Raw genomic sequence first — 24,044 nt, 5'->3', positions numbered from 1 at the left:
TATACATTGTTGTATCCTGTCAATTTTGCCAGTTTAAATGTTCTTCTCATCATTTTTTATATAATTTAATTTTTTTTGTAAATATAATTTACATATATATATGTTGAGATGGTTCTTTAAAAATGGAACTTCACCAACTAAAAAACAAACTGAAAATCCTCCAATTTTTAAAAAAATTATCATGTTATAAAAAGGCAGATCAGCAAAATCCAACACAATACTTACATATATGTGAAATTAAATGAAATCATTTCAATGTTCTGTATATGATTTTATTCAGTTCTATTGAAATTATGCACTGTCATAAACTTTAAAGAATAAAAATAAGGTAAATTAATCTGACTCAAAGTCCAAATTAAAATAAATGTTTTGATTCTTTAAAATTCATAAAGAAAACCTGCTGATTATGTTATTTATATAACCAAGAACCTGATGAATCTGATAAAAATAAGACAAACTGTATCACCAGAGAGGAAAACCGATTTAAATTATAATGAAGACATACCAATATATAGTGCCTTTCTGAAGAAAACAACAATCTTAAATTATTTCATAGATATCAATATTAATAATAATTAATAGTTTTCATTTCATATCACTAGCAAATGTGGTATTCTAACACAATTATCAAAATTATCTGGTATGATTTTTAAATTGTAACCTTGAACTGATAATATAATTGAAAATAAAAAAACAAGAACTTAGTTTCTTAAAATGTACTATTCAACTATAATAGTAAATATGAAAATGAGGCTTTATATTTTTAAAAAGTTGAGTTTTATGACAAAAATATGTATGGTCTATTTCTTGCATTCATCAAAACGTGCTTGAAATTTTAAAGGTAAACTGTAAATATCTTTTTATTTTGTCAACAACTCAAAATAAATCTACAGATATCTCTAGTACTGACTGACAATAATTTCTCTAGCAATAACAACAAATACTTGTTTGTTCCTGAAAACAGTCACTAAAAAAGGTTCAAAATGACCACCTAAGACTAGTTTAGACTATTCCTTCTTGCAGGAGCTCACAAAGAGAGCTTCCTTGTAACCTGCAATTCTGGCCAATTGTAAAAATAAGTGAGCTATATCTTGACACGTCCCCAGCAGATTTAAAGATTTAAAGCCCTCAGTGATTTAATATACCTCCTTTTCTTTCTTCTGTTTGTCATCTTCTTTCTTTTTTTTACTTTCTGGCATGAGATCATCAAGCCAGCTCAGCTCTCGTTTAGTAAAGCACAAGTCCATTAGTTTGCGAATAAACACCAATGCAAGAACCTTGGTGGGAAAAAAACAAAACACAAACCATAAAACTCTTTTGAAGAGTCACAAGCTATTTCAGATAAAACAAAATTAAGTAATCAAAAGCAAGATCCAGTAAGACATTAAATAAAAAAATACAATAATCCCAAAAACAGTATTTTTTTAGCCTTCACCAAGAAAAAGTATATTGGTACAAAAAATACAATTCTTAACTATCTGTTTGATATAAATTATCACTGTTGTGTGAGTACTTCACTAAAAAAGCATGCCATAGCAAATGGAAGGGTATTAAGGCTAACCATGGATAATTTTAAAAATTATCCCTTTATCCTCTCCACTGCACAAATGTCACAAGTATATAAAACGATATTAGATCAAGCTAGTCCAGATAGCCATTTCTTTAATTTTTTTAGTGGAAGATGCATATTAAGAACTTTTTTCACCCTAAATGGGAAAATGTAATACAAAATTTTGTCAAAAAGTCACACCTCTTATTTGGACTTCAAGTTTCCTCCTATATAATGTAAGGAAGTTAAATTGAATTATCTCAAAGGTTTCTTCTCACTAATGATCTACTGGTACTATCATTTGCACAACCACTAAGTTCTAAGAGTTAAATTATTAGCAGCTTCACAGTCATTGTTAAACACTGTAATCATCACTACTAAATATTTTTAAGCAACCATGATTTGCCAAACACCCTCATAAGCACCAGGGATACAAAGAAATGCAAAAGCAGTTCCCATCTTCAAGGAGTTGAGGATATAATGGAGAAGATAACAAGTAAACAAATAGGTGCAAATGAGTTATATATAAGAATAGAAAATGAGAGAGAAAGCAGAATTAAAATTAATTAAAAGAGATTTAATTAAGAATTAAAAAGAGATGGGGAAGACTTTCAGCTTTTTCTGATATTTTAGCTGAGACTTAAAAGAAAGCAAGGGAGGCCAATGGTTGAAGTGGATAAGGGAGAGCATTCCAGGGACAGGCAGACAAGAACCAGAGCAAAGAGATGAAGGGTCTTGTTCCCACAAGAAGCCAGGCCACAGTCCCTGGATCAAAGAGTATAAGACGGAGATAAGGTGTAAGAAAACTAAAAGGCCGGAGGTGGGGGGTGGAGGGGGCTGAATTACAAAGGACTTTGAATATCAAAAATAAGTCTGGCAATATTAGCTCCAGGAGGTAATGGGGAGCCTCCAGTTTGACTAAGGCTATCCCCCTCCCCTTCAGTGATTAAGACTAGGAAGCAAAAGAATGAGCTTAAAAAGGCTGAGGTCTCCCTTAGCATCAGGGTCATCTCCAGGCATCCTGGCCTGTGCCTGGCTGTGGGATCCCGTTGGGTTTGGAGGGGAAGGTGAGGCCAGCGCCCTGGTTCAGCCCTTCCCTCCCCGATATCATTTGGAATATTCTCCTTCCTGCCTGTCTGTCTCCCTCCTTTCTTTCCTGTCTTCTTCCTTCCTTTCCCCTTCCCTTTTCCTTTCTTACTCCTCCTTTTGTTACTCCTTTCCTTTCCCTTTGTCCACCTAGGGTCATCATATCCTTACCTGTAAATGCCCTTAACAATTTTTTTTAAACCACTCAATCCTCCCAAGATATGTTGGGGTTTACTAACAAGATTTCTTCTAAAGGACTAGTATTAAACCCAAACCACTTGGACTCTCATAGACTGACCAACAACAAGCCCTAGTCCAAACCCTAATCGGTGATGGTTTGGGTCCTAAATTACTCAGAATGAATATAAATAGCAGTCATTTCTGTTTTGGCCAGAAACCTGGAGATCTTCCCTTTATAAATCAGATTTATTTATTTATTTAGGTGTTTTGTTTTTTTTTTTGTTTTTTTTTTAACTAGGTCAAAGAGGCCATTCTTTGCTTCAATTGCTACCTCACCTTAATCACTGAATGCCTCAAACTGAGACCCGTTGAAGACCTAAGCTTAAAAAGGCCAAGGTCTCCCATTTCATCCAGGGCCATCTCCAGGCATCCTAATCTCTATCTGGCCACCGGACCTTGATGCTCTGGAGGGAAAGTGAGGCCAGTGGTCTGGCCCAGCCCTCCCTCACTTGCAGGTGCTGACATTGCCTTTCTGAGGTAGTGTTCCTCCTGATGAAGAAGGACAAAGAGCAACAAACAAGAGGGAGGCCCTGGAGTTTAGTGAGTAGGAAAATATAACACAAGCAGACAGGAACTTAGGAAAACCACTTTCAAGTCTGAATGAAGGATGCACTGGAGGCCTAAGGGAGGCAGACCCCATGCAATACTCAGGCATGAAGTAACAAGGGCTGCACCAAAATGGTGGCAGTATCAGAGAAGAAAAGGGCCTGTTTGTGGCAAAGAAACAGGGGGGGGCGAGGGAAAAGAGTGGCCCAAGTGAGAGATAGTGGGGAATCCAAGAAGACTCCCAGGAGATCAGCAGGAGAGTCTGAGGCCCTCTACAGTAATCATGAAGCTAGGCTGGCCCAAATGCTGAGATATCATTGCTTTCTGCTTCGTTTCAACCAAAAACTTCTAAAGCTACCCCATAAGATAGGATCGAGAGTTTAGTGGTCAGAAGGAACCAGGACATAGGGAGAGAGTAGGAAATTGCCTGAGCTCCCCACAGCTTCCCACAGAATCAATATTAGATGGATTTTGGAGTGACAGGACCCACAAACATTCCAAGTGTAATAATTTTCCAACTTAAGATATCTTGGAAAGACTTCAGGAAAGGTCTGTCTCAGATGGGCAGGGGGGAGTGGGGTCAAGTACAGGGAATCTAGCAGGAGGCTCTTAGCCAAAATTAGCGGTCTTGGCTACTCTATTGTGGTTTGGAAGTCCAGTAAATCAGCAGACCAACTGTGAGACTTCCAAAGCAATCTCAAAAGGCAAATTGTGACCCCCAAACTCCAGTACTGCAGCACCACTGGCCCCACTGCAGTGAGAAGTCCCTGTTGCCCTGCAGAAGAAGTTCAGGATAAGCTCCCCTGTGCCCTGAGAGCAGAACTTAACCTTTAAAAACACACAAAAAGAACTCTGACCATGGAGAGCTACTATGGAGACAAGGAAGATCATACAACAAAGGTAAAATGCCTTCAGGTAAAGTCTCAAAATATAAATTAGTCTTCAGTTCAAAAGGCTCATGTGAAAGTTCAAAAAAGGATCTTAAAAGAGGTAGAAGAAGAATGGAGAAAACAAATGTGAGCTCTGCAGGAGAGTTATGAATGTTTGGGAGAAAAGTCAACATCTTGAAAAAAGAAGTAGAAACTGAAGAAAACTCCTTAAAAATAAATTTAGTGAAATGGAAAAAAAAAACCAAACTCAAGAAAATAAAACTTCTAAACATAAAAATGGTGAAATAAAAAAAAAGAAAACAGCTTCTTTAAAAAAAAAAAACAGAACCAGTTAAATGGAAAGAAAATCCAGTACACAAAATAACTCCTTTAATAGGACAGTTACTTAAAGTATTAAATGAAAAAGGAAGTTAAAAAAGCTAACTGAAGAAAATTAAAATTAAAATTGGAAAAATGGGAGTGAATGACTCACCAAGACATTAAGAATCAGTCAAATAAAATCAAAAAAAAAGAAAAAAAGAAAAAAAAAGCAGAAGAAAATGTACAATACCTCACTGGAAAAACAACTCAGCCAGAAAAAAAAAAAATCTAGGAGATACAATCTAAAAACTACCTGAAAGCCATGATGAGAAAAAAGAACCTAGATAACATCTTTCAATAAATCATCAAGGAAAATAATATTGTCTTAGAACCAGAGGGGAAAAATAGTCTTTGAATGAATCCCTCTTCTCACCTCCTGAAAGAGATCCCAAAATGAAAACTCCAAGGTCTTTCAGGGGAAAAGATAGGCATTCAATGAAAGTGGAGGTTCTCAATCATTTCTGAAGAAAAAAAAATCAGAGCTGAACAGAAAATCTGATTCCTAAATGAAAGATTCAAGAGAAATACTAAAAGATCAAAGGAAGAAAAAAATATATTTTCTAAAGGTCAAAATGTCTACATTCCTACATGGGAAGATGACACATATAATTCTTGAGAATTGTGTCTTTGTCAGAAAAGGTATACTTGGGAGGTTTAAGGTATAATTTGACTTTAACATGATGATATGGAAAAGAGATTGTACTGGAAGAAGAGGAAAGGGGAGGTAAAATGAGGTAAATTATGTCACATGAAGAGGCACAAAAAAAAAAAACCTATTACAACTGAGGGAAAGAAATAAGGGGGATAAATAATGGAACCTTAATCTCATTGGATTTGGTTGAAAGAGGAAATAACATAATACTTGATTTGAGCTAGAATTTGTCTCACCCTATAAGGTAAGAGGAGGGGAAAAGAGAAAGAGGAGGCTAATAGAAAGGAATAAGAAAGGGAAGACAGATTGAGGGAGGTGGTGATCAGAGTTCAGTGGTCCAAACTGCCAAACTATCACTCCTGGACAGACTAAGATCTATAACCTCTTCAGAAAATAGGAGGTGCATCCCAATAATGTGAATTACCACCCATGCATGCCTACTTACCCTGGGAGACTGATCCATGTGGTTTCCTAAGTTTACCATAGGTGTCCACCCAATCTGCCACGAGATTCCCTTAAGATCTCCCACCATCTTGAAGATTCCGTTAGAGCATACTGGATTACACATCAGTTTTTCCTCTCTCTTGTCATAATACTAAGTCCATCTTCTACAACTATAAATTTCTGTAAAGATATTTTTTATCTCGATTCTCTTGATAATGTCTTGCTAATTGCAATTTTCAACTTGGTCACACTTGGATATCAGACTTCTTTGTGATCCTCAACTTCAAATCTTTCAAGACTATAGTGTTCACACTCTAGTCACACACTCAAGACAAATACTATGATTGGAGTAACAGAGGTATTTTAAAGATGGACTTTTATCCAGCAAGTAACTTAAGGTCAACTTAAGAACTTTGTAATTTCTCACTGATGAGCTAGAAAGCTTTCTCCTGTTTAAGTTTGGGCCTTAATTGTTGTCCATTGACAGAATCTTTCTAAAATACAAACACTAACAGAAGAGCTCTGCAGAATTTCCATCCAATTAGTTTTTCCTGTACTTATAGAAAGGCTAAACTTATGGATTTCATTTAGGAGGTTCCACAAGATTCCCATGCTTGATGAAATGTTATCTATACACAAGAGCATATGGAAAACTAGAAGTATCATCTATAAAGAATCCTTCTTTGCCTTGGATTATCCATAATAGTCCAAGAGTTCATTTGAACATAACAGCAGTGAACACCCAAGGCCATATATCTTTGGTGGAATATTCCAATTACCTCATTTACCTGCCTTTCCATTGATGTTGCCAAAGATCTAGTTTAACCTGAAAAGTCTTATCTAGTTAATCTTAGAATTTCTCTACTTTATCCTCTGCTATCACAGGATGGCTTACAATTATTTTCATGGTAGTACTCCTTTTTTTAAAGTCTCATAATATGCCCTCAACAAAATCTAGAATAAAAAATTATCACATTAGAACAAAAAAAATCAATAACTACATATTTCCAAATCATCCAAATAAATCTCTTAATGATTCTTTCCTCAAAATCAGTGATGCACATCAATATCAAAAGTATATGATTACTTAAGCTAATTTTAAAAAGGTCAGGAGGGAAAAGGCTATTTACCATCATGGGGAAAACAACTGCAGCAGCTGAAGCTTTTATCACCCATAAGAGAACCAAACAGGTAAGCTGAATGACTGTAAAGATGTGGACCTTCCAGAGGGGTACATAACGGAGATATATTAGATCTGGTTGATGTTTAGCAGGCATTCCGAATAATTTGATGCGGTCAAAAAACTAGAAATAAGCAAAAATAAATAAATAAATGAGTAAAAAACATTAAACCAAATTTCAGTTTGTATTCTTTGTAAAGTAATTATTTTAACATAACAAAGCTATAACATATTAAGGATAGCGACAAGATCTGTGATTTCTGTATAACCCGTGTAATACAGTTTCTGGAGCAGTGTTGCTCCAATAACTCAAAGGTTCAAAGATCAGTCACATACCCAATGTTTGTCTGCAGTGGGATCTGAGCCCAAGCTGTCTTCCTGAATTTGAGACCAGCTCTCTATCATTCTGCTGACAAGCATCAATTTTAAGCTGAAATTTTCCCCAGCATATGCAAAAGTAGATTCAAGTTAGCATCTAGGTTCTAATGAATGTGAATAATAAATCCTATGCAAGATGATGCAGTTTGAATTCCCATTAAATATTTCCGTTATATGAAAACAAACAAAAATTTTTTATATCACCATAACTTGGAATAGTGGAGATTCAAATATAGGAGATCATTCAAGGAATTTATTATTTGCACTAAATGGGATTTGACTATATCAACAAAGTAACTTTTAAATCTATGTAATACAAATTAAAGGGGATAGATAACTTGCAATTACTCAATTTAATTTACTGAAATGAACACAGTCCACTAAACCAAAAAAGATACCACAATACTGTTAACCTATCCTCAAGTCCACTTTGGTGAACAAATATTTAAAATATGTTCATAAAAATACAAGTTATTTTAACTCTCCTGACTTCCAATTTCCCATAATAAAAGAACAAAATTATACTAAAAGAGTTCTATGATTCCCTCCAGCTATAAATTTCTGTTCTATGAAATTAAATTAGTTATAACTGTTCATTTTTCACTTTACAATATGTATGATCTAAAGGCTAAAAATAGAGGTGAAAAATCAAAAATCACCCAGGGATAATTTCAAACTAAAAACTGCTCCTTCAAAATGGAATTAATGCAAAGATCAGCATCTAAATAAACACTAATCAACTTTCAAAACAAGACTGCAAGTTAAAACAGCTGATCAATACTTTTCCAAAGTTTAAAAGACAACTTTCATATGGGGCCAACTCCTATCTCTAAAATTTAAAAGTTTGTGGACTCCTAGAAAGTCACTCAACCTTTTGGAGTCCCTGTAGCCTCATCTATAAATTGTGGGTAAAAATAAACATGGTGTCTACATACTTCACAAAACTGTTGTGGGTCATCAAATGAAAGCATTCAGGTCTAGTGCTTTGTAAACTTTAATACACAGATATTATTTTCACTAGCTATACTAAAAGAGAGGTTAGGTCTTAATGTTTGGGGAAATAAGTTTTAATAAAGAGATTATAATAGCAGTGGCTTTTCAAACTATAACATTAGGAAAAACAAAGGGACACTACCATTTTACCATCTTTTAAAATAATAAAGATTACAATTTTTAAAAATATTTAAACTTTTGAACTTGCCTGGATGCCTTTTAATGAAGAAACTCCCATATAAAGAAAAACACCATACAGAACTGGCATTGGAATAAACTGCAAGTCAAATGATCACAATCAGAATTCACACTATGGAAATGGCAAAGAGTAACAGCAAAGCACAAAGTGATATATTGAATGGAGATCAATACACAACAGAATAAGATAAACAATCTTGGCAAAATACCAGGAGACTTAATGATAGTTCAAAAGTCTAAAAGAAAAGTCAATTTTAACAAAGAATTTGCTCAGAAAATATGAATTCTTAAGTAGCTTTAACTTCCCTTCAGGATACCAATAATAAAAGGTGACTTAAAAACATGTTTTGTGTAAAATTGATAAATGGTGACTAAATTGGCATGATGGTCAGACTTAAGGCTATGTGTATGTGGCCTAAGGAAAAAAAATGCTAGCCTTGGGGCAGCTAGGTAGTGCAGTAGATAGAGCACCAGCCCTGAAGTCAGGAGGACCTGAGTTCAAATCTAGTTTCAGACACTTAACACTTGTGTGACCCTGGGCAAGTCACTTAACCCCAATTGCCTCAGGGGAAAAAAATAATGCTAGCCTCCTAATCAGTTTACTTTGGTTTTTGGACTTGGCTACATAACCTTATTTAACTTTGAGAGACTCAGTATGAGACTCAGTATCTTCAACCATACAACATGGTGGTTTAAAAAGAATGATCTCTAGTCCCATCCAGAAATAAATGCTAAGATTATATAAATAAATATAGGATATGACAAAATAATATTCTTTCTATAAAAAAATGACCAACCACATAATCAATTATAATAGGGGCACAATCTACAAAAACAAATTAAAAATATCATCTCATATTTGGTGATAATCAGAGTAATGACTACTTTTTCACAATTCAAAATTATAATTGCTATTAGATACTCGAAATTAAAATGCCAATCTTAGATGAAATTCATATCTAAACATTTTCACAATAACATTTTAAATGTATTTTAGAAAATGAAAAAATTAGGTATAAATAAAATAATTTATATTATTAAATTTATTTAGATAACATTATGTGTGCCTAAGGAAGCTACATAATCTTATTTTTATGGTTTCTCTATGAGGGAGAAGAAGTATAGTACTGAGGTGGGGAACAGTAGACAGAAGTTTAAAAATATAGATTTTTCCAGCATGAGATTTAGTGCCAAAAGATTAAAAAATTTTGACATCTAAGATATAGGTGATATTTTTTGATATTAAAAACTGTACATCATTCAAGGGTGACAGATGCATTCAGGAGAGACTTCATTTTGCAGGAATAGCAACTATGTATTTTTTGACATACAAAGGTAGATGTGATCGCAGAACTTCCTAAATCAAGGCCCAGTCTTTATCTGCTATGCCATATGTCTGCCTCAGTAACCCTGAGAGTGTGGGCCTATATACTGAGAACTTATACTTTGCTTTGTCCTAGAAGTAATCACAGAAGAGTAGTTCAACATATGTAGAGTAGCTCAACAAAGAGATTAAAACTGGAAAATCTAGATCTGGCAATCATATTACAGAGGCTTACTGAACCCATGGGCACTAATAAGGTCACCAAATGAGAGAGCATAGGGAAAAAAGAGGAGATACCCAGAACCAATCATACAAATGGACGGAAGACCCTCCACACCCCACCAAAAAAGGGTTTTACAGGAGAAAATCTGGAGGAAAAAGCTGTCCAAAAGACAAGACAAATAACAAGCCTTAGAGAAGAAAAGGATCATAATTCAGAAAAGGGCTGGCCATTAAGAGAACACTGGCAATTTTGGTAAGAGAGGTTTCATTTAAACTCTAAAACTGGAAAATAGATTACAGGTGAACAAAAGAACAGGAAGTGGGAAATTTTCTCAAAGAGTTTAGCAGAGGACAGAAAACAGTCAAAAAACAGCAAGAATGGTCAAATTATACCAAGGGATTTTTTCTTTACAGATGGAGAGACATAAGGCATGTCTTTGGGCAACAAGGAAGGAGCCAGAAGAATGGGAAGCTAAGAAAAATCAGTAGGAATGATAATGGAGGTAATTTGCTGGAGCAGGGTTTCTTAACTCTTTCACCCAAATAATTTTTATGTGACCCCAAATATATAAAACACGTATACAAATCAAACATTTATAAGGTCATGAACCAATTTAAGAAGCTGTGCTCTAGAGAAGTTGGGAGACTGTGGGACAAAGTGTTCAAATATCCTTAACTTTTTGCTATCGACATGAATAAATACATTTTGTTAGATAAGTGTATAATAATTTAAGATTAAACAAAGCTTCATATCAGAATTCTGGTTTCCTATACAATCTCCTTAATAACATAAAATTGTCCTATTTTATGATTTCTAATTATTCTTAATGTACTTTTTCTTCACAATTTTATTTTTTTTACCTAGTACTAGGGTAGGTGCTTTCATTCTCTATTATTACTTTTCACATAATTAATTTAATTAAGCATTGTCTATTTTTATGTACTACTGTCAACATTTTTGTAAAGTTCTGTGTTTCATTAGTAATTCTTCAATGGGTAAGTTACAGGATGACAGAGACAAAAGTCACACAGCATAAGATATAAAAATGGTTGTGATACAAACTAAAATAGTATTTAATTCATACCACTGAGATCAAATATAGATGGGATAACTTAAAGCATCTTTAGCTGAATTGTCCTCTATCTTGAGGCAAGTATATGGAGAAATTTATGCCAGAGATTTAATATGGAAACTCCTATCAATTAAATGTCACCTTTGAAAATTCTATACTTCTCAAAGTTAATAATCCCTATAAAATCCAGTTTAAGGAAATTTTAGTTATTTTAAATTTATTTTAATTGCTCCATTTTTATGCCACTAAACATGAGTTTTAACCTTAAGATATTGTTTTTGAGAGAATTTATTAAAAAAACTGTCTTACCTTTAATACAGAAGTCATGAACACAGACAGGCCCATCAGGACAAAAATTAGTAAGCCTGTAACTCGCTGTTCTCGGATTCCCAAAAACTTAGGTTGTTCTCCTGGAGCAGAACATTCAGATTCAACTTTTAAGCTGTTTACATGACTTATAGAAAGAACAGTTGCAGCCACAAACCATGGCAGACCCATAATTGAGCAAATGCCCAACATCACACCAACCATGAGCAAATCCAGATGATATCCAGCTCCTTTCTGTAAAGTCAAGCAAAGTTTTCTCAAGCAGCTGCTCAGTTTAAGAAAATATTTTCAGTAACAAATTAAACAACATATTTTTGTGCTACAATCACAGTGAAATGTTAATAAAATAACTCACATTTCAATTACTAAAGTAGAAAAAAATAAAAATTACCTTCAACTTATGTTCCTTTCGATTTATGATGACTGCTGTGATTTGTTGATCCATGAAAATGAGAATAGTACAAAGCAGCGCTGGAATAGCAGCTATTAATAATGTCCACCATGGATTATCACCCAGTGGGCTTATGATCCAACCTCTCTCTTTATGAGTAGGCTAGGAAGGAAAAAACATTTAAATAACACAAGTCAGGGGGGAAAAAATGTTTGTAGGTTTCCTTACCCTAATCCAGGAAATCTAAGGAAGTACTTCCATATTTCACAAGGTTTGCTGAAAGAAAAGACTAGAAGAACTTTGTTGCAATATCACCCTCATGGAAACCTGAGTTTTCTCTGACATCAGAGCTATATGAGTGGCAGGCCCCAGTTCAGAAGAGGAAGCACTGGAATAGCCCTAAACCAAGACAGCCCATTGCCTAAATATCAGGATGGGCACAAGAGAAGGCCCATCATGTAAGCTTCTAGAACTCAAGTTGGAAAGCAAGCTCTCTGTCACTTATGTCAACGTGACCTTGAGCAAATCACTTAACAGAGGGAAATCTGCTTTCTTATGTGTAAGAAATGAAGAAATTCAACTAATAATCTCAAAGTCCAATGATCTTTACAACCATAAAAATCTGGAGAAGGCCTGATGTGGGATGGGAAAACAAAGATGAGTGAAGGGAAGCATTTATAAGCAAATGACAACTCTTACTCCATCAGTCATCAAACTCTCTACACATGTGACAATATGTTTTATTTAAAGTAATTTATTTTTAACAATAACTGTGTGTTCACAAAGGAGCTCGGTACTATAGTTTTTGCATTATGGGATCCTAAGATAAGGATATACACATCTGTCTACTATGTTTTAATTTCCTCATGGTTTTTATGGAAATCACTCTTCCTCTAAGAAAATAGTGGCAATTACACTCTGCAAAATAAGTATTTTTACTTATTTTCATGATTCTCCACCCCCCAAAAAATATTTATTTTATTAACCTAAATCCAATAATTAACATTAATGTTGATGTGCTTGCAACCATTTTATATTTTACTGTCTATGAACTGTTTTTATTAGGAGCTGTTCCTTGACAAGTTTATCTCCCCAAAATAGAACATCATTTCCTTAAGGTCGAGACCCCAAGGAAACACCCCAGCATCATAAAATCAAAAAAATATTACATTTAAAAAGATATTAAGTCCAATGCTCAGAAAATGCCCCAGGTTCTATCCTTCAATACACTGGTCATGTAAAGTTCTTTGACAAGGCTATTATCATTCTCTTACAGCAAGGGCTGCATCTAATCTAAACTTTCAGTCATACAAGCTACTGATTGCACACAACAGGAACTATTTTCTGAATACAGTTTTACAGATTAAAAAATAAAATTTAATAGCAGTATAGGCATTGAAAGGAGGCTGGATTTAAAATCTGAGGACTAGAGGTTGGATAAGTCTTGACTCTGTTGTGTAATGTATGGCCATCAACAAGTCATTGACATAGAGGACCATAGAAAATTATTTGTAAAAGAGGGTATTGAACTTGGTGCTATGAGGTTCTTTCTAGCTCTGATTCTGTGATCCTACAAATTTATTTTTCAAAAGGTCATATGCCATTAGCAACCATATATATTATTCATAATAGCTAGCATGTACATGAATCTTTAAAGCTTAGAAAGTACTTTATATTTGATCTTCAAAACCACCCTAAGAAGTAGGTGCTATTATTGTTCCCATTTTACAAAATGAAGAAATTTAGGCTGTGAATGGTTAAAGAACTTGCCCAAGATCATGCTGCTTTTAAATGTGTGATGCAGGATTCAAATTCGGTTCTTCCTCCCTCAAACTCTGACACTTTTTCTCTTACACAACACAAATAGTACACTCTTAACAAATGAATCAACACATATCTATTTTAAGGCATTCTTTTTAAAGGTTACCAATGAAATAAATGGAAATGCTAAAAAGAAAAAAATTTTAACTTAATTTCACATCAAATTTTATATAAACCATTTATATGTAAATCCATTTTACATAAAGCAAGGAAACATAAATTAAGTTATAAATTATTAAAATATCAGAATATTCAGTGAAGAAATAAACACTTAGTGTTAGAATATTGCTCACAATTCATTGCATTGAACAGAATCATTTCCTAGTATGAGACCAAAAGCCTACAGGTGAAATCCAGTGTTCTAATTTAACAGGCATCTTAAATGTGAAAGGCCCCCCTCCAACTCCATCCAAGTACTCCCTCGGCCTTCTAGTGGGAATTCCCTAGATGAAGCGTGAACATTTTCCTGTCCTGGAAGAACTCTTGTCAATTCAAGCCCCACAGAAAATAACTCGTACTTCACTAACTCCTTGTTCAATAAGAAATTTATAAATTATCTTAACCATTTTACAAGCAAAGATAAAGAATCTGCTCTGTGCTAGGGGGTCCACAAAAAATAAATAAACAGTCCTTGACATGCAGGAACTAAAATTCTATTGAATTTTAGCATAACTGACCTATGGAAATACTATGATGGGATCTTCTGGGTGGACCATGCTGGGGCTGGAGCAATTAGAACAGTCACCAAAAGTTGAGAAGGCAGAGAACTGAGAGATGATGCAGAGAAAGCCAAGGAGACAAGAGAGGTAGCAAGCCTTCTCCTGCCAACAGGCCCATGTGCTTTGGAGCAGTCCTCCACTCTCTTCTCCCCCTGGGGTCCTGCTGACTGCTCCCTGCACTCCTCATTTTTTTCTGCCCTTCTTTCCAACTGCCCCACAAGCTCTTTGGACTCTTTGGGAAAACACCGTATTTTAATGAAAGTTCCAAAAACAGCAGGAAAAATCACAGTGGTTTTCATACTGCATCTCAATGAGACAAATCTGCACACATTTGCATGCACGACCCTTACCTCAAATTTTTCAGGAACATGCAGTTTAGGAGAAGGAACACCTACAAGGTAGTCAATGGCAACCATAGTTACTATGGTGAGAAACACAGCAAAATCACTGATTGTTGATCGGACCTAAAGTAAAAGCACCAAGTTAGTGTAAATGGAGTGGATACTATACATTCTTCCCAAATAACTCATAGCCATCACAAATCATAAAAAGTGGGGTAAAAAGAGATTGTCTAGGAATGATGAAAATATTTGGACTAAACCTGTATTTAACTCTCCAAAGAGCAGATGTCTAAATATACATATGTACGTGTGTGTGTGTGTGTGTGTGTGTGTGTGTGTGTGTGTGTGTGTGTGTGTGAATTACACACACAACTAAAATACATATTCTCAGTTTTTTCTCCTAACTCAGGATGGCCATATACCATGCATATTCACTATGAAACATACTTCTCGTCCTCTTTTAATCTTTGATACAAACATAATTAACCTTAGTGCAATACTAGTTCTAATTTAAATACAAATTATTATTTTTTTTAAATCAACAAATATTGAGACTTCTGAAGTTATAGTCATTTACCCTGGTAGGAAAATAACGCTTGGTCTTAAACTGCTTCAGGAATGATGAGAGAAAAAACGTTGTGAAGAATAAGATGACACACCAGAAGAGTACATCAGGAATATAGGGCCCATGATGACCACAGGCTGGGCCCAGGAAGACACCGTGTAATGTTTTACATTCCTGGGAGAAAAAAAAAAAAGAGGGAAGAAATTCTCTTTTAAAGTCAATTCAGTATTTGCTCTTCTCCTACCTTTTTCCAACCAATAAAAAGATGACAAAATTATCCCTCAAATACAGTTAGCTAGAACTAGAAAAGGATCAGGATTTCTTTGGAAAATGTCTGCCTCGTAGCTTAGATGGAGCTGAAATGGTTATACTGAAAGCAATTCAGGGTCAGTGTGATTTTTCACTAAGCTGTTTTTCATGGCAGATGCTCACATGGAATAAAGGACAAAACAAGCCTTAGCTGGCAGAATGAAAGATGATGGGGAGACACTCCAGAAGGATGTCTTCCAACAGCAGCCCTGTCATTAGAGGGCAGCTGCTGGCCAGATCACCATTTCTTCTTTCTGCTTGACCACAATCCACAAGAGAATGTGAGCAAGTGAAAAAGAATAAAGAAGAGGTTACTGAACTGCTCGGGCCAGAATCCTGCCCATCTACAGAATAAAAAGACTGGCTGGGTTTGTGAAGACACTATGAGATCACGAGAGTCCAACATGACAGCCATGGCAATATCACTGATTCAGGTTTATGTTTGTCTTCTGTTGCTTAAGAGCACAAGCCTACCCTCACTGAAAAGAATAGTGAAAAGGTGTTGCTCACTGCTCACTGTCATTCTCTACCACCTCACATACACATAGTCCAGTCCGGGGTACAGCTTTTCACATGGGCTGTATTATACAAATGTGCTTGGAAGCCTCACTTTCTCCTCCTAAGCCTGTGGGGTGCAGTGGCAGGACACAGATCAGAACACCTAGAGAAGCTATCAGGAAATGAAGGCACAGAAAAGGCAGAACAGAAATGAAGATCTGAGCCCCTCAATATGCCCTTTGAATAGAGACTAGAGGGAGGCAGAGCCCTTGGCAGAGTAAAGGCAGGAACACCCTCAACCTCTCCCCCAAACAGCTCCAAATTCCTTTAAATAATGACTCAAAACAAGACAGAAGAGAACATTTTCCAGCCAAAGGATATTTAGAAGCTGTCTCACCAGGGTGGGAGTCCACCTCTGAATCAGCAGCAGCACTGAAGGCTTCCAGACCTCTCAGCCCAGAGACACAAAAGAGGCCCTGGAAGGACAGCAGAAAAGGTCTGATGTGGGCAATCCCCCATCCAGCACACTAAATCTTACAATTACAGTGGCGGGAACTCTCCTCAATAGCTCCAGGGCAGAAAAGAGAGCTTATGGTCAGGTCCCTACAGTGATCTCTGAAAACAGCTACACAAACCCCCTGAAGTTTGGAAAAATGCATCCTCCTGGAAGCAGAGCCTTACTTTAACAAAGAGTTAAAAGCTGGGTAACAGGCCTGAAAGAAAAGCAAAGAAAAAAGTTTCTGACCACTCAAAGTTATTATGGTGACAAGGAAGATCAAATCATACACACAGAAGAAGATAAAGTCAAAGCTCCTACATCCAAAGCCTCCAAAAAAAATAAGAACTGGACTCAGGCTATGGAAGAGCTCAAAAGGGATTTTGAAAGGCAAATAAGGAGAAAAATTGGAAAAAAATGAGAGTGGTGCAAAAGGAAATACAAAAAGGAGAATAATGTTTTAAAAAGCAAAATTGGCTAATTGGGAAAGGAGGTACAAAAGCTCATGGAGAAAAATAATTCCTTAAAAAATAGAACTGAACAAATGGTAGATAATGGTATGAGAAATCAAGATAAAATAAAGCAAAACCAAAAACAATGAAGAAAATAGGGGGGAAAATGTGAACTATATCATTGAAAAAACAACTGACTTAGAAAATAGATCCAGGAGAAATAATTTTAAAATTCTTGCTCCACCTGAAAGTCATGATCAAAAAAAAAAAAAAAACCCAACCTGGATATCACCTTTCAAGGAAAACTAAACCAGAGGATAAAATAGAAATTGAAAGAATCTACTGATTACCATCTAAAAGAAATCCCAAGATGAACACTTCCAAGAATATTTTAGCCAAATTCCTGAACTCCCAAGTCAAGAAAATATTGCAAGCATCCAGAAATAAACAATTCCAAGTACAGTGGAGCCACAGTCAGGATAAAACAAGATTAAGCAGCTTCTACATTAAAGGACTTAGAATGTGATATTCCAGAGAGCAACATAGTTAGGTTTACAATCCCTTATCCAGCAAATCAGAGGAAAGAGGTTGTCATTCAATGAAATAGAAGCTTTTCAAGCATTCATTATGAAAAAACCAGAGCTGAGTAGAAAACGTGGTTTTCAAATACAGGGCTCTGGAGGAGCATGAGGAGGTAATCAGAAAAGTGATATAAGGGACTTAATAAAATTTATCTTTAATATTCCTACATGGAAGGCTGATACTTATAACTCAGAACTTGTTCATTATTTTGACAGTTAAGAGTATATTTTAGACAAAGGGCACAGGTGTGAGTTGAATATAAAGGGATAATATCTTTTTTAAAATGATGAAATTAAGGGGTGAGAGAAGAATGTAACAAGAGAGAGAAAAGGGGAAAAGTGGAATGGTGCAAATTATGTTCCATAAACAAAAAGACAAAAAAAAAAAAAGCTTTTATAGTGGAGGGGAAGAGGGAGAAGAAAGAGGAAGTGAGTGAACCTTATTCTCATCAGAATTGGATCAAAGAGGAAATAAAAACAGGGGTATAATAATCTATCTTACCCTGCAGAAAAAAAGAGGGGAAAACCCTCTGGTCCTTTAATGTATGCAATTTAATGTAAAATATGGGAAGAGAGAGGTGATAAAAGAGAAGGCATTTTGAGGGAGATTATAATCAAAACCAAAATACTTTTGAGGAGAAACAATGTGAAAGGAGAGAGAAAATAAATAGGAGAGGGAACACAGTTAGCAATCATAATTATAAAAAATTTTTTCCAACAAGATTCTCTGATACGGCCTCATTTTTTAAACAGCCAGGAAATTGGGTCTAATTTATAAGAGTCATGCCCCAATTGATAAAAATGATCAAATATATGATCTGGGCCAAAAGGCTATTTATTTGCATGTCCTTTGACCTAACAACAACACTATTCCGGCATGAATATCAAAAGAGAATCAGGAAAAAAAAAAAAAAAAAAAGGAAAATGACTTGTATTTACAAAAAAATATTCATAGTTCTTCTCAGGGCAAAAAAAAATGAAAATTAAGGGGATGCCTATCAATTGACAGATAGCTCAATAGACTGTGGTATGTGTTTGTGATAGATTATCATTCTATGGGAAATGATGAGTAGGATGCTTTCAGGAAAAAAAAAAAAACTACCTCGGCATGAGTATCAAAAGAGAATCAGGGGAAAAAAAAGGAAAATGACTTGTATTTACAAAAAAAATATTCATAGCTCTTCTCAGGGCAAAAAAAAATGAAAATTAAGGGGATGCCTATCAATTGACAGATAACTCAATAGACTTGTGGTATGTGTTTGTGATAGGTTATCATTCTATGGGAAATGATGAGCAGGATGCTCTCAGGAAAAAAAAAAAAGCTATAAAGTCCTCCATGAACTCAAGCAAAGTGAAATGTACTATGTACAAAGTAACAGCAATGTTCTGGGATGACTTTGTAATGTCATCCTTGTAAAAGACTTTGCTTTTTTCAGAAGTGTAGTCATCCACGACTACTCTGAAGGACTTATGATGAAAAATCCCCAGTTCTTCACTGGGACAGACTGAAGCATTTTCTCTTTTTAATTTATTTTTGTTAGGGTGGGAGATCTGTTTTCTTTCACAAACTGACTTTTATGCAAATATTTTGTATAACTTTATATGTGATTTCTTAATTATGAGTGGGGATATGGGAGAGAAGCTAGAACTCAAAAATTTTAAAAACAAATGCCAAAAACTTTTGTTATGAATGTTTAAATATTTAAAAAGTAAAATAAAATAAAACACTCTGAGCTGCTTTAATGTCATTTAGTCATCCCAATTTTGGTAAGAAAGATGTCTGGTACATCTGATTGCTAGCAATTTTTTTAGAGATAAAACTAACTTTATTTAAAAATGCCTTTATAATGGAATGTGGTTTCAAAAGTAAATAATCTCAACAAATAATTAAGGGCCAATGTTTCATTACAATGAAAATGAAAAGCATAACAACTGTCTACATCAGACCACTCTTGCCTTAGTTCTACCATAATCATCTTAATGTCTCTAACTCATCCTCCTTTGAAAGTTTCAAGCAAGAATAGAGCTCTGGAAAGAATTCACTCTTATGACTATGAGTTTCTATAGCAGGGCCAACAACAAAAAAGCCAGAACAGCCTATAAGAGATAAGAGCAGTGTGGCATTCATCCTAGGAATCTTCCCAGAAAACTACAGTAAACAAGTTTTCTATAGAACAATGAGGAGGGCTATTGCCATGGTGAAAACCAGTGGAAGTAGACATTTTGATGAAGAGACCACTTTAATCATTACTATACTCCACTTTCATGGAATTTTATAGTTTACAAACTGTTTTCTTCATGATATCCCTATGAGATAAGTGGTAGAAGTTTTATTTTCCTGATTTTAGTAGCTTGTCCCAAATTATAAAGGTTGGAACTTGAGCTCAGAATCAAATGAAGAACAGTAAGGCAGTCACCTTTCCACTGCTCTTTAGCCATTCTCTGAGATGTTTAGTCACTGAGTCTTTTCTTTGATAGTTTAACAAACTATCTGCTTGGGGATTATCTTTTGTTACTAATTCCCCCCCTTTTTATTTAACTTCTTTATAAATAAGATGATGATAAATTTTACTCAACTCCACAACAGATTCAGAATCAATTCTAAATCTTATGGTTACATCTAAAAGTTTTCTAAAACTATTTCTACTTACTTATAAAAAGCAAATGAAGGTTAATGAAAATCAAACTGTCATGAAGTCAAAACTAACTTATAAAATGAATAGTATTTTTCAAGGGACTTACAGAAACAGTAAGGTTGCCCCATGAAATTGTCTGTGCCGATTTATTCATCTCAATCCATCTCTTGAGGGTTTCATTGCTAGGATTCAACGGCTCAGTACACGAGCACCTGAAAAACCATTAAAGAAAATGCTTCATTAAACTCAAAATGCACCATGGCAATTGTTTAACATCTTGATGTTTTTACCATATAGAAATCTGAGGAGAAAATATAACTTATGCTACTATTAAGGGATAATAAAGAACCTGGTCTTCATTATATAAAATTTAGCCTAAGAAATACAAACATTGATTCAAAATGGAAACTTATAGAAAAGGGATATTTATGTAATCTTTAAAGAGGATTATTTTCTAAAAAAAAAATCCAGAAGATACTAAGACCTAAAGCAGACTATCTACAAATACAGCCCAACTACAGAATAAATAAGCCAAAGGAATTAGTGTTGGAAGGAGAGACTACATCTTAAGGAACAGTGGTGAGGTCAGGAAGGAGTCCATGACAAACATGCAGGATAGCAGTACAAAGTCCTGGGAAGGACAGATAAAAAATGTCAGGAATAAGGAAGAGAGGACAATTTGACCATCACAGAATTTGAGTAGGGGAGTGAGGTCCACTAGAACTGAAAAGATACATAAACAGAGACAGTTGTATATGGCTTTAAAATTTAAACAAAGGAATTTTATTTGATCCTAGAAGAAGAGGAGAACTGAGGCAGAAATAATAATGAAGAGGCTGCTGCAATAATACAAGAGAGAAATAAGAATCTTAACTAAGTGGAGAGGAGTTAGATGCAAAAGATGCTATCAAGTGAGAAAGAGCAAGATTTGGCAACTGATTATTAATGAGGGAAAGTGAAGAGTCCAGGATATTGTTGAAATTCAATACATAAAAGACTGAAAGGATGATGGTCCTTTTAATAGAAACCAGGAAATCTGAAAGAAGATAGTATTTAAGGAGAAAAATAGTGGTGAGTTTAAGATGTCTATAAGAGTTTCAGCCAATGGCTACCCAAATGGAGGCAGATCACCCAGCATATACTTAACTCCAGGAAAAAATCCAAAGTCTCTATTATTGAAAAAAAAAAATTTACATTTAAATGACTTTGTCCACACCAGAATTGCATCAGAATAAAAGTTAGCTAGTCAGCTATAAGTCCAGGAATAAAAGTCCAGCTGTGTCAGCCCAGGCAAACAAGACAGCAGCCTTAACTAAAGATATGTGTAGTCTACAAGACTATGCATCCTGAGACTGCTAAAGAGGTCACAAAGTCTTATGGTGGGGATCTTGGGAATCCTGAGAGTAACAGTGACCAGAGTGGTACCAAAACCCAAATTCACTTTGGGATTCCAAAGTTCCCAGCATTCTTCTCTGAGAAGACACCAAAAATAATAAAGATCCAGCACAACCCACCTCAAAGATCCCAGGGAGAAAAAGAAAACAAAAATACGCATGGGTGGATATGGTCATGGTTAGCTTCATTTTCCTTGATGATGATTATTTCTTATGAGGTAGAGGCGTTTAGTGGTGACTGTTGCTGCTGCCGCCATTATTAAATAAGAGAAAAGGGATGGCAGGTAGCATACCAGGGTTACCAGAGAAGAAAATAACTGTACACAGACACACACCGGAAAACAAAGTTCAGAAGGAAGCACAGATAGAGAGCTCGGAAGGAAGCTTCTCTTCTCTGCCAAGGGCATTTGGCTATTTATTATGTCATTTATGGACCATACAAAATTATCAACTTAAAAACTCCAGTGGAGGGAGGTTGTGGTATCTGGCTTTCAGCTCCTCATTGCCCATGGCTGCCCTTGGCAGGACTGGACCAAATGAGATTGAGGGGCTTGTGTGGCCTATGGATCTGATGCTCCCCTCCCTTGCTTTAAAATAGCAGGCAGATAGAAAATGGAGACTCCTGATTTCCTGATATGTATAAGGAACTGCTTTCTTTTTTGTCATTTTAAGATCAAAATAAAAAAATACACTATTCAATAAAACTTAAAAAAGGGGAAGAGGGGAGACAGCAGAGAATGTCACTGGGACATCTATTTTGCAATGTCCAGTAGACAAATGGCAATATAGGACTAAAGCTCAGGAGAAGTTTGGAGACTATGTACAGGTGTGGGAGCACTCTGCACAGAAATGAGAGTTACTCATAGGAAGTGCTCAGCTGATTAAGAAAGAACACAGAGAAAAAGAGGGCAGGATATTGGGGATCACTCAGAGGAAGTAGAAGGTGATATGGATGAGCCAGAGAAAGAAAGATCCAACAAGAGGAGAATAAGTGGAACCAGAAAGCACAAATAGCCTCTGCTAGCAATCTGGCTAAGCAAGAGAAGAGAAAGAATGAGAAGCAATGACGGGGATGGTAGGGCAGGTTTTCTTGGACAGAGGCTATCTGGGGATGTTGGAAGGTAGCAGTGAACCGGCACACAGGGAGAGTCTGAAAACTGGGAGTGAGATCAGTGAGACTGTGCTCACAGGACATGAGAGGAGGAGGGGGATATAATACATCAGACCAAGGCTCCCCTTATTAGGTGTCATGTCTTTGTCAAAGACTGGGGGAGAAGGAAGAGGAGATGATTTGAGATGAAGATTAGAGGAAGAGAGGGAACTCACTTTTGGCAAATTAGGAGGCAAGGTCTATGCATGGGGGAAATAATAGCTTAGGTTTGGTTGAATGGAGATTAGAGGGGAAAAGAGCAATTAATGGTAGAAATTAATGATGGGAATGAGTTCAGTGAGAAGCAAAAGGCAAGAGAGAAGACCACAAAAAAAGAAAAAAAAAATAAGCAAACAGTTAGAATTGTAGAAGGCAATGAGCCAAAACACAAGCGAGATCACACATGTCAATGACATTGAAGGGTATCACTGTCAGGACAGAGAAAAGGAAGAACAAACCAGAACATCATCATAGCCTGGAGATAGTCAATTTAAGGATAAATAATTCTATATATTTCAATAATCCCTAAAGGCATCAATATAGTAAAAAATAGAAAAATGATTTACATCAGAATGATGTATCTTCAATTTGTAAGTTTCAGCATTTTAAAAAGAAATTTATCAAATTTAATTAATCAAGAACGTTTAATCACTAGAAAGCTTTTTCTTTTTTTAATAGCACAAATAAAAGTAGGTATCTCCAATAATAGATTAGTAAATTGTACAAAATAGAACTATTGTTTTAGAACTCAAAGAACTCACTGTAGTTCAAAGTTCTAATTCTGTTGTCTTTTTAACTTAAAAATTAAAATAGGTTAAAAAAATTAGAATAGGTTTTCTCCATGAAATATACAGATACAAAAAAGTTAATTCTCCTGTCATATATATTATCAGGAGGTCAGAATTTCTACCGTTTCACCAATATTCTAGTGTAACCTTAAGTGGAAACAAAAAAACAGAGATTATCACAAAGTACAAAGGTGATAATGATGCTCTCAGTTACAATCCACATGCTGTAGAGCCAAGATTGATGAAGAATTCAACAAGAATTCAACAAGACAGCAATAATAAAAGTGAACACCTGTAGTTTTGGACTTTACAAAGAACTAACTACACATAATGTTTTTGTGGAATACAAAAATAAATGTAATGCTTACATGTACCGTATACCATATACTTAAGAATGCAATTTTGCAACAGAGTATTTAATTTTAACAATTTAGAAAAGAA

General features: G+C 35.3%; 1 protein-coding gene across 11 annotated transcripts in view; it reads right to left on the bottom strand.

Annotated features, from left to right (window-relative positions):
• Positions 1 to 24,044, bottom strand: part of SLC4A7 (solute carrier family 4 member 7) — a 115,566-nt gene that overhangs the window by 13,181 nt on the left and 78,341 nt on the right. For all 11 annotated transcript variants that reach the window (XM_074268066.1, XM_074268067.1, XM_074268070.1 and 8 more), the window contains 8 exons: positions 20,378 to 20,483; positions 15,312 to 15,473; positions 14,744 to 14,857; positions 11,854 to 12,015; positions 11,445 to 11,696; positions 8,527 to 8,595; positions 6,898 to 7,071; positions 1,146 to 1,277 (listed from right to left, as the gene is read on the bottom strand). In XM_074268066.1, the coding sequence (XP_074124167.1) occupies positions 1,146 to 1,277; positions 6,898 to 7,071; positions 8,527 to 8,595; positions 11,445 to 11,696; positions 11,854 to 12,015; positions 14,744 to 14,857; positions 15,312 to 15,473; positions 20,378 to 20,483 (1,171 nt within the window). The remainder of the gene's footprint in view (positions 1 to 1,145; positions 1,278 to 6,897; positions 7,072 to 8,526; positions 8,596 to 11,444; positions 11,697 to 11,853; positions 12,016 to 14,743; positions 14,858 to 15,311; positions 15,474 to 20,377; positions 20,484 to 24,044) is intronic.

The sequence above is a fragment of the Sminthopsis crassicaudata genome, chromosome 5 (genome assembly GCF_048593235.1).
Source record: "Sminthopsis crassicaudata isolate SCR6 chromosome 5, ASM4859323v1, whole genome shotgun sequence".
In the NCBI taxonomy this organism is placed as follows: domain Eukaryota; kingdom Metazoa; phylum Chordata; class Mammalia; order Dasyuromorphia; family Dasyuridae; genus Sminthopsis; species Sminthopsis crassicaudata.
This window is presented reverse-complemented; position numbering and strand designations above follow the sequence as displayed.